The sequence below is a fragment of the Papaver somniferum genome, unplaced genomic scaffold (genome assembly GCF_003573695.1).
Source record: "Papaver somniferum cultivar HN1 unplaced genomic scaffold, ASM357369v1 unplaced-scaffold_150, whole genome shotgun sequence".
NCBI classification, from domain to species: domain Eukaryota; kingdom Viridiplantae; phylum Streptophyta; class Magnoliopsida; order Ranunculales; family Papaveraceae; genus Papaver; species Papaver somniferum.
The window spans coordinates 56094-67663 of NW_020624377.1; the positions used below are offsets into that span (position 1 = coordinate 56094).

The following is an 11570-nucleotide window of genomic DNA, read 5'->3' on the forward strand; positions in this document are numbered from 1 at the left end:
TCCGTTTGAACTTGAAAATCAATCCAACTCCCAGGATTTGTGCTGCGAATGGAATCTACATACCATGAAAGATGCGAATACGACATGGCTTCATTACCAAATATATCCTCATACACTTTCTATCTTCCGTTGTAAGCTTGGTAGTATTTCACATTGATCCCGTAGCTAGTTTTGAAAAACTTTGCCAAATCAGATGCTTTGAAACTCGGATCACTTCGGATTTCATCCTTGATCAGACTAGAAACAAATTTACTGCTGATCTTGTGGAAAAGCCTTTCAGTTCCAACACCACAGGTATGACTGCTCTCATATTTCTTAACCTTAAGCATCCTGTTTTCAACATCAACAGCACAAACCTTATACTCCCAAGGGCAATTTTCTTTTGAGCATTTTGCATAGAACCTGCTAGGTTCATTCTTTTTATATACAAGAACACGCCCAGCTTTTAACTCGTATTTCTTCACTACGATACGTACCTCTACTACACCTCCAAAAAACACTTTACCAACTTCACCAAGTAATTTATCCCAACCTTCAGTCCTAAAAACCTTGTTAACAGGCACAAAACCATCTTCAAGGAAATTCACCATAGCTTGTTCGGGTTCAGGTTCTATTACACGACTACTTGAAGCTCTACTACGACTTCTGGAAGAATTACAGCCAACTTCGACAAGTAAATCAAAGCTCTTCTGACCTTTACAGTGGCAACGAGATACAAAACATTGAAGCAGAATATCAGAATCAACTCGCACAAACTTGCTTCCATCATTAAAGGAAAATCTGACATGATGCGGTAATAAACGAGTCCAGTTCTGGCAAACGGCTGTCTTCAAAGACTCCAAAGTTGTGTTGACATCAACAGGATGTGCTAAGAATTCACTGAAGTAGTGAATTAAAGCTAGTGCACTACCAACAGGCATTTTCACCCTTCAAAACACAAAAGAGAAAAAACCAAACATATTTATCCTGCATATTCCTTCACAAAAATTCTTACTCAAAATTAAAAGATCAAATCAACAACAGCAAACAATCTACATTAACCATAATCAGATGAGAAATCAACAGGATATCAAAATCAATAACAGATAACAGATCAAAAATAAGAATGGAAAAACAAATCAAATAAAAAATCCAACAGAACAGAAGAAAAACCTAGTAAATTGGTATGTCAACATCGGAACATGAAATCGAAACAAAAAAATTTAATCGAAAAGATCTACATTGATGTTAACAAATTCAAAACCTAGAAAATAAACAAAAATTCAAAAACAAGCTTAAAAGATCTAAAAAACGATTCGAAAAACTAAATTAAGCTTCGGAAACCTAAAATAATAGATCCTAATCTTACAGAAACTAAAACATAGAATCGAATCAAGATTAAACAAAAATCAGAATCAAAGATTGGAATAAAAACGAACGAACCTGAAGCTTTGCTGAGTAAATTGAATCTCTCTCGGTAATCAAGGACAAGTGAGGCTAAAGTTTGCTGAGTAAATTGAATCAATCTCTCGATAATCAATCTCTCGAAAATAAACAGGATATACTGAAACTGAAAGTGAGGCTAAACTGGGAAATAAAAAAGAAAATAAACGAAGTTTGAAAACTCTGGGCCTGCAAATAATTTGTTGGCTGCTTTTGGGTGCGCCCGTGAGATTTTGTGAAGGTGGGTTTCACAGTAGAAAAATGTGTAAGAATGGGTCTCCCTGTAGTTTTCACTATTCAAAACTCATTGTCCTGTCGGAGACCCAGGATTGACGGTAGAGTCCTATTATATTTCCACGAAAAAATCTCTTCTTTTTCCCTGAGTTTTCATACGGGTGTAAAACCTTACCGTAAGTCCTCCTGAGATGAGTTACGGTTGTAAAATCCCATCGTAAGCCTGACTGTGATTAACTACGGCGTGAAAGACCCACACGTAAATCCATCAGAAGTTGAGTACTACCACACTATAACTTCTTCTTCTTCTCCATCAATGATCATCACAGTCTCGACCATTTATCACGAGCATCGCCAGCAAACCATTCATCACCTTCTCAACTCTCTCTTACTCGGACTCATGTCTCAGCAAACAACCAACACACCTACAGAGACAGCCAACATCTCATACTCTCAGTTCTCATCTCGACTTCACTTCCTTCAATCATCGGTACCATTATTGGTCCCCAGTTCCACCATTCGCTGTTTCAGTTAACCAATCGACAGAAACACAACTTCCTTCATTCTTCCCCGATCTCAGTCAATAATTCCAACTCGAGCTGAGCTCATTCACAGCGCACCATTCCTCCATGATGTTCAACCAGTCACCTCCATCGACTACCACCATTCTTGACTGTCGTGCCCTATCTTCTCGTTCACCATAGTTCAGCTATATCACTTCCAAGATTGAGTTATTGTCATCATAACTCATCTCTTCCGAAACTGGCAGCAACCAACTACCATCATCCACATCACAGACCCATTCTCTCTCCAGCCATCATTCAACCACTACAACAACAGCAGACCAACTCCTTCATCGGCATCAATCTCTGGTCAATAATGACAGCAACCACTGTCGAGTTCATCTCACTTCTCTGTAAACTCCATATCTTCGAAACACACAACCACTACAGCTCCTCCATCACTGCCAGGCTCCATGATCCACGCTTCTGACCTTGTTCTCTATCTCCATAACAGCGACACTCAGTGAACTCTCGTCGTCACTGCCAACTGCCAAAGCTCCATAAATATCCAACCATGAAACTGGCAGCATCTGCTTCTTCCTTGCTCGATAATCAACAGCACTCTGTCGAACACCATTCTTCATTCTTTGCTAACACTCCTCAGCTGAACTCGATTTTAACTTCTCCATCTCTTCCAACGTCATTATTGGTAGCTGCCAGCATCAATCTCACCTTCTATCAACAACACGCCATTAACCCCAACAAACTTTGCTGTCTAAGTCTGCTCCATCACTTCCAGCAACACTTTGATAACTACCATTCAGCTGTCAGTTTCCCAAGACTGACAGTTCAGTCTTCTTTTGAAGTTTGTCAGCCCCTTCACATACGTTGGAGTGTCAATGGCAATTCTGTGTTGTCTCAGTTTGTCGCAACTTCGACTCGCTTCAAATGCTCATAACGTTTTCATGCGACGTCAGAATCGCTCCATTCCTTCGCCGTTCTCTTCGTCTTTTCGTTCACTTCAAGATGGTACGAAGAAATCCCGGATTTGAACAAGTTCCACTTTCTTTTGGTCAAGATAGATTTAAATACCTAAGAAACTCAAAACAAACAAAATCAAAGCATAATGTACAAAAACTACCAAGAAAGCAAAGAATTTGAGTACCTAACTAGTGCAAATATTGCACCTATCACTCCGGAGTTGGCAGAGAACTCTGCAGTTAAGCGTGCTCGGGCGGGAGCAATCCAAGGATGGGTGACCATCTGGGAAGTTTCTACTGGATTACTGCAGGGATGCCCGTTAAAAACCCCGCACTGTCGGATAACCGCAGTGGCTAAGTGGGGACAGTATCGGTGGAGGGATGGGTCATTACAAATGGTATCAGAGCCGACGATGTTTCACCTGCCGAGGGTGGGAAGGTACGCTGGACGGGGTTGTCCAGGTGCTTCTCATGAGGGGTAGGGAACGTCGGAAATCTGGGCTTGAATATATTCCGGAGTCGGGGACGACTCCAATTTAAGGTGGTGGTATTGTAATACCCCGATATTTGGCAGTGGTTGGCCAAATGGAATATAAGTAATGGTTTGTCCTTTCCTAACACCGAGGCCTTTTCAGCACAATTGGCTCCAGAGTTGGCAGAGAACTCTGCAGTTAAGCATGCTCGGGCGGGAGCAATCCAAGGATGGGTGACCATTCGGGAAGTTTCTGCTGGATTACCGCAGGGATGCCCGTTGAAAACCCCGCATTGTCGGATAACCGCAGTGGGACAGTATCGGTGGAGGGACGGGTCATTACAAAGAGAGAGATCATATAATTGAATAATAACTCTGAGAGTTTACGAGAAAGTTGTGTTCTTAACTTTAGGAAATATAAAACTTTTTATAGTTGAATGCTCTAATCTCAGGTCGGTAAAATTAGGAATTACTTGTCGTGCGTGATACATGTGTATCTTCCTCTCTCCGGGAACTAGTGATCTTCAAAAAGGATTGAGGATAGAATTGTAATTTAAGGAAGGAATACTGATTTTCAGGCAGTATTCTTAGATGAGGAATATTCCTAGATAAGGAAATGTACCTAGAAAGGGAATATTTCCTAGATAAGGTAATATTCCTAGATAAGAAAATATACCTAGACAAGGAATTATTTCTAGAAAAGGAATTATTCCTAGATAAAGAAATATACCTAGAAAAGGTATTATTCCTAGATAAGGAAATAGATTTCAAAGAGGTTTTGGAAACCCTTAAAGCTATAAATAGAGATTTTTATCTCATAGCTAAGACAATCTAGAGAGTGTGGTTTTAACCCTAGAAAAGGAGGTTTAACAGACACACCTAGAGAGAAGTTTGTGAGGCAATTGATTATTGCAAAAGCAAGCTTATCAAACATTTTAAGGTTGATCTACTGTTTGAATGTGAGCGTAACAAAGAGATAATTGTAATTGTTTTCTTTTTCATAATCTAGAGAAGATATTTTCTTCGAATTACTACTTGTGTTCTGTGTTCTTCTAAGTTTCTCGACTATTATTATTTTGAATTCCGCCTTTATAGTAATAGTTACCAAGGTATAGAGATCATACGTATCAGTGCGAAGCACTTTTCGCATCTCTTCAGGAATATATAGAGATAAACTAGGATGCTCTTATCTCTTTATTCATTGTTTTTACTCTCTTTTATGCTGAGAAATAACCCGGGTACTTCTCACACGTGTCATAGACTACTAGACCAAAATATTAATTGATATCCCTCCATTTGTGTGTGGCTAAGTCGGCCTTTGTGGTGAGGTGTTCAGAGAGAAAAATATTCTCTATAGACAAGTTGTCCGAGATATAGAAATATTCTCTTGATTTGTGAGCGTGACAAGGATGAGTGACGTGAAAATGATAGGCTCAGTTATCGCGTGTAGAGTGTCCCCCCTCCCCCTTCATGTCCGGTCACACAAGTCATGTGGATTATTTCTCATGGATCCCTTTGTTGAGCTTGAAGACCTCAAAGGGGTTTATCCACGTTTTTTGATAAACATGCACGTTTCACACTCAATTTACTAGCTATATATGTGTTTGAGACGCTGAAAAAATGGGCTTGAACCTTAGGTAAGGATTGTGCCCTCTAGTTCTGCTTGAATCAGCATGAGGTCATTCGAGGCTTAGCTCATGAGATTAAGTCTCTGAGAGTCAGCTGGGATATGTTTGGGGCAAATAGGGAGGCTTTCATGACTAATAAATGAGACCTCAGCTCACCCGTTTTGACCAGCATATCTTGTAGATATATTTTATGAGTCAATTACGATTGCATTTATATAGTTAGGCAAACATGATCTGTGTACCTTGCAGGGATGTATTAGGAATCTGTCGAAAGGGACCAGGGGCAGAATAACCAGTGTAACTCGCGGGGATATACCGAGAATTATTTAAGAAGCCTCAATAAGTTGAATTGAAGCCTAGAGAAGACGTGTCTAGTGTATCTTGCAATGATGTATTATGAGTCAGTCATTGGTCTTAATTAGAGATAAGTCGTACTTACGGGACATAGATGTCTCTGCTCTGGGTCATAATTCTGTTGGGGATGTTTTTACGCGTCTACATAGCCTACGTGAAGAAGTCCGTCGGGGACGTATGCTAGGGATCACGACATCACAACCAGTCGCGTCTCGCGAACACATGCTGAAACCATGGTTTTCAGGTTCATAAACCCGCTGGGAACGTTTTGCGCTCCACAGAAACTACGTGACCACCAGTCCGCCGGAGACGTTTGCTAAGGATCATGGCATCACGACTAGCAGTCCGTCGAGCATGTATACTAGAAATTATTGCTATTATTTCCTTGAGCCCGCGGGAGTTGAGTTTCGTCCTATGAGATGAGTTTGTCTTTTTGCAATGAGGATCGAACTTGTCTTCAAGGTTTGTTTTCACAACCAATTCTCTCTCATTTTAGTTTTGATCAACTTTGTTTCTGAATTTTATTGTCTTAGAATGATGACTCACTCCCTAACCGTGAAATTACCATTTTATTTCTAGTCTTAAAATGATAATTTTTCCCTTCGTCTATATTTAGTCCCCCACTCAGAGTAGTTACTTTATTGTTATATGATAAGTATATATATGGTGTTATTACCAGGTAAGAATTTCTCCTGTTGGGAGCCTTTTATATGTTTGGTTTGAGTGCAATACAATTATACTCATAATTACACTAGTTGGACTCATTATTTGATTAAAATATTTGTTTTAACTCTTTTGAAGGAAATACAAACAAATCCAATAACCAAAAGGATATATGGCTTATTGGACGTTAAAATGGCATTTGCGGCCAAGGTGATCAGTGTTGCTGATCCCGGTACCGAAAAAAAGGGAGGAATTGGCCGTCAATTAATATTTTATGCCAGCACCACTTATCAATATGGAGAGCTACAAATGAAGAAAATGCATTCTTTGTTATAATCAAAGTAAAGAACAGACTGATCTTGGGTAACAGAGAACAGTTGAAGACACTGTGCAAATTTGAAAAAAAAACTTCCTCATGCGCAGATTGGATACATAATTAGAGATCACAATGCAACCGCGGACTCAATAGCTAAAAAAAAATGAGATCAAAAGATTCCAACATAAGACAAGCCACCTGAATCACAAAGTCCAAAAAAAGAGCATCATCTCTAATATTTTTACTAAAAATGAAATTGTAAAAATTTTGTACAGCATTGTTTAGTCTTTATGTAATTTTGTTTTTCATCAAAGAAACAAAAAAAAACTGCCGATCAAGTAGTGGTCTGGTCAACTTAAGTCGTTGGGGCAAATGCCCCAGACTACCAACTAAGCCTGGTCATATTCGTTGGAGGCTGTTGAAAAACCACACTCCTTGCATTTTAAAATTCTAAAACTCTCCTTGAAAAATGGGTTTTTGAGACTGCAAAAATGAGCATCTCATGTCGTACTAGATCCAAACTTAAGCAAAGAGAATCAACATCTCTGTTGTTAAATCTTCCTGAAGAAGTACATGATGTGATCTTTCTGAAGCTACCAGCGAAATTCATCTTGGTATCAAGGTGTGTATGCAAACTTTTCTATAATCTACTTTCTAAACCTAATTTCATCAAAAATCATCTGAATCTCACTAATCAAAGCAAGACCAACCCTAAAACTCTTGTTTGATAATTCCTGGCATGGTAAGAACCCTATGATTTACTCTACAGGTATTGATTATGCTTCAATTTCATCTTCATCACCATCTTCATCATCCTCTTTATCATGTATATGTGATGGAGATGTTATGTTAAATTACCCATTTGAATCTAAGAATACATATTTCTTAATTTTTTGGGTTCATTTGATGGCTTGATTTGCTTAAAGGTTACTAGTTTTGATCATGAAAGGGGATATCGTCCAGTGCCAATTGACGAGTATTTTAGTATTTTGAACCCATTAACAAGAGAATATAAGGAATTTAGGAAGCCTGGGGGTGGTTACAAGGCTACCTATGGATTTGGTTATGATACCAACATTGACGATTACAAATTAGTGATGATGTCGGATTACAAAGGAGCTGTTTGCTACAAAATTGATGTTTATGCAGTAAAATCAGATTCATGGAGTAGTATTCAGGGCACCGTGAATTACTCATTTCGTCGTGGTGGTAATGAATCTTATGGTGTGTTTTTCAATGGAGCTCTTCATTGGTTGGGAAGTATAACCACCCAAAAAACCTCGACCGAAGTTATAATCTGTTTTGATATTGGCAGTGAGACAATGGTGAATATGCCGTTACCTGAAAATATTATTCCACCTATAGATTATCAAGGAATTATGTACGCAAATGTGGGAGTTTGGGGAGACTGCATTTCTATAATTTTTATTTGGGGATCAGTTAGAATTGATGTGTGGGTTATGCAGGAGTATGGAGTAAACAAATCTTGGGTCAAAAAACCTTCTGCAACCCTGCTACGATGGCCTGGGTATGTCTTTCCATATTGGAGGCCGTTATGGTTTTATGACAGTGGGGAATTTCTAGTAGATCATTGTGGCGAGAAATTCCTTTTATGTGATCCAGCTATTGGAATTATTTCAGTGCCAGTCTGTGATATTACTATGGAAAATAATCGAGTGAGTTATGTGGAGAGCATAAGCTCCCTTAATTCTGGTAAGTATATGGAGAAACGAATTACAAATGGGATCTTGAAGAATCCCGAACCACTACAGTCGAGGTAAAAATTTCACAAGTTATGCATTTTTGATATTCTTTCAGTTGTCATACTTTGGGTCTGCAACTATGACACCACTTTAGTTAATAAGAAAATAAGAAAAAGTAAGTAAAGTAGAAACGAGTTAGTTGGTAATTTACCTTCCATATTCTTTTATTTGCTATTTTTATGTGCGGTTTGTTTTCGAATATCGATCTTCAGTGTATTTATTGGGGAACATTCTGGTGAAAAGTTTTGCTTGTTCTAAATATCCCAAGGATCTGTTCCCATAGTGATTCCTTACAAAAAAAGGCACCTTAGATAGTTAGATATCATCAACATGTGCAGATACATTGAAAAGTAAGAGATTAATACCTTTTGGTAGGTTAATTAGCTAGTCGGTGGGTAACTGACTTGTGTGGGTTTCCAACACTGTTGAATGGCAGGCATTGCCATCACTTTTGAGCGTATCTCTCCAACCATTTTGTGCATTTCAATCTAATATTGTGTTTATAAAGCTCCAAGTGCTGCGTGGCCTTTTTTTTAAGGGTGACCTTAAAAATCATGTTCAGGTTTTTTTTTTCTTCTTCTTTGATCAGGAAGGTAAAGAAAATAGAGTGCATCTACTGACCACTAATGATCCTATAATTAACTGATTGTTTGTGGCTTTGGAACCTAAAAAAAAGCCTTCCAGCAGTGCAGCTTCTCTTTATTAGTTATGTCTCGCAATTCAATGGAAATTCTTAATCGGATACGTAGCTTTATGATTTTCGAAGTTAACTCTGAACTTCAAGATTTTTGTTGCCTGTTAATGTTCTTAGTTTTCTCATTGTCTACAATTGAGGTAAAATTTCACATGTTATGCATTTTTATATTATTTCGGTTGTTATATTTTTTGGGTCTGAAACTACAACACCACTTTAGTTAATATAAAAAATTAAGTCAAATAGAAACGCGTTAGTAGGTTATTTACCTTGCATGTCCTTTCATTTGCTGCTCTTATGAGTCATTTTTTTTCAAGTATCTTCAGTGTATTTATTGTGGAACATTCTGGTGAAAAGTTTTGCTTGTTCTGAATATCCCGATGACATCTTTTTCAATAGTGGTTCCTTCCAATTCACTGAAATAATTCTAGCTCGAGAAAATAAAAACCACCTGAAAAGGCACCTAAGATATCATCAATATGTGCAGATACATTAAAATGTAAGAGATTAATTGTAAAAAGAGGATTGGAAGGCGCACCCTGTCACTAGAGGCATATCCATCATCCTGCCGTCATTAATACCTGTAGGTAGGTTATTTAGCTAGTAGGTGGGTAAGTTAGACCTCTGTGGGTTTCCAACACTGTTGAATGGCAGGCATTGCCATTGTGAGCGCATCAGCTCACTAATGATCCTTATAGCATCTTCATGTCTTTAAAGTTGTATACTTTTGTTTAACTGATTGCGTGTGGCTTTGGAACGTAAAAAAAGCCTTCCAGCAGTCCAGTTTCTCGTCTCGCAATTTCAATGGAGTGAATGTGTAACTTTAGGATTTTCGAAGTTAACCTCATCTTCAAGATTTTTGTTACCTCTTAATGTTCTAAGTTTTCTCATTTTCTTGTTTACTTTTCGATTGCTATGGATTTGTTTTAAAGGATGATTTACTTTTGTTTTTCTTCTTTGCTTCTCTTCGTAACCTTGTGTTAGGCGCTTTCATGCTTTGAAATTTACAAGTTAAAATTAACTAAAATGAATGACATTGCATATCCAAGCTTGCTGCTAGACTATGTGGTCAATGTTGGTTCTTATAGCAAGTTGAAAATTATGTATGTTTTAGGACCTATTGATAGCTGTTGTATATTCAAATCACACGCGCGATGAAATAACAAAATGCAAGAACAGACGAGTCAGTGAGGTTCTTATTGCAGTAGAAAACAGATGAAATAACTCTATTAATTTATGTGCATTTAGATGGCGTTGTATTTTATTGGGCATCTCTCCTCTCTTTGTGTCTATCTTTCTTCCTTAGTTCCTTTCCTTTTTTTTTTCTTTTTTTTTTCTTTTGTCATTATACTTTATGCATTGACTTTATTATTTTTCAGGTGAACAGGATACTATTCGAGAAGGAACAAAGATCTCATCAGTTTTAAGTTCAAACTGATGTGTTCAAAAGAGTCTTGTCTGAGCAACGGGGGAGGTTTCTGCGAAGCGAAGAAATTTACAGTATTTTTGGAATTTTAGAATGCTCCTGACTGAAGCTGCAAATAGCCTGGTGTACTTCCATGCAATTATCACCGAGATACTAAGCACTAATTCATAGTGAGTTTTCGTAGTGTTGTTTGACATTGTCTGTACGCTTTTTAGTAGTTAAATAGAAGCTTTAAGGTATCTAATCAATGTCGGAACCAATATTCCTGCTGGTAAAACTTCACTAGACTCTGAGGTCGGATCCATATGAGTCTGATTGTCTCTTATTCGATGCTCTTTTTAGCACATATCTATAAACTGCAATCAGCATATACTAGTGTAATATATGTCCTGGTGTAATTCTCGTTGTTTGATTTTGGCAATTACTGCCGAGATACTTCCATACTGTAATTTATTAAACTAGTTCAAAAACGTTTTTGTTGTGTCGTGTGACTTGAAACTGATATTCTCTGACTCTGTTGGTAGTTTTTTTATAGCTCCCATAGCTAGATTGCATCATTTCGGTCTCTGAACTTGAAATTTGTAGACAGTGTTTCCAAACTGTGTTGTAATTTTTGGTCTCTCCTGTATCTAGGATTGCATCATTTTCTTGAAAGTTCAGGGATGTCTCTTTTGTCAGTAACACTTATCATCAATTCATATCACATTTCAATTTAGGAGAGTTTTTTCTATAGTGAGAACCTGAGTAGATATAATGATTACAATAGGGAAATTAATCCTCTTTTGGCATTCGTGGGTTTTTATGCATCTCAGTCAAAGCTAGAATAGGTTTTAGGTACAAATTCTTCTTTATTGGTAGTACTGAATGTGAATTGGGTTTGATTTTGGGGCGATCATTGAGTTTCTTTTCAATTTTGTGGCTTCTGTGGTTTCTTGAACATAAATTGAAAGGGTGAGGTCCTCTTATCACTGCATCAACAAGCTGAAGCCAAACTAGATGACTTCCTTGAGATAGTACAGCAAGTAAATGCTCAAGTCAATGAGCCTCAGCTACAAATACATCCTGCAACACATGGAGTAGATGAGAACTCATTGTAATACTAATTGAAACATGCG

General features: G+C 37.9%; 1 protein-coding gene across 2 annotated transcripts; it reads left to right on the forward strand.

The window, feature by feature from the left end:
* The first annotated feature begins 7021 nt into the window (after window positions 1-7021).
* On the forward strand, window positions 7022-10953 carry LOC113335926 (F-box/kelch-repeat protein At3g06240-like). Of its 2 annotated transcripts, XM_026581938.1 has the most exons (3): window positions 7022-7194; window positions 7342-8349; window positions 10409-10953. In XM_026581938.1, the coding sequence occupies exons 2-3, from the start codon at window positions 7670-7672 to the stop codon at window positions 10410-10412; spliced, it is 684 nt and encodes a 227-aa protein (XP_026437723.1). In that variant the 5' UTR covers window positions 7022-7194; window positions 7342-7669; the 3' UTR covers window positions 10413-10953. The 2 variants fall into 2 exon arrangements, with proteins under 2 accessions (XP_026437723.1, XP_026437722.1); XM_026581937.1 differs by having other exon boundaries at window positions 7022-8349.
* Window positions 10954-11570: the final 617 nt, after the last annotated feature.

Excerpts from the sequence above, each read along its gene's own strand:
- LOC113335926 (XM_026581937.1), top strand. The coding sequence starts at position 7,670 with ATGATGTCGGATTACAAAGGAGCTGTTTGCTACAAAATTGATGTTTAT.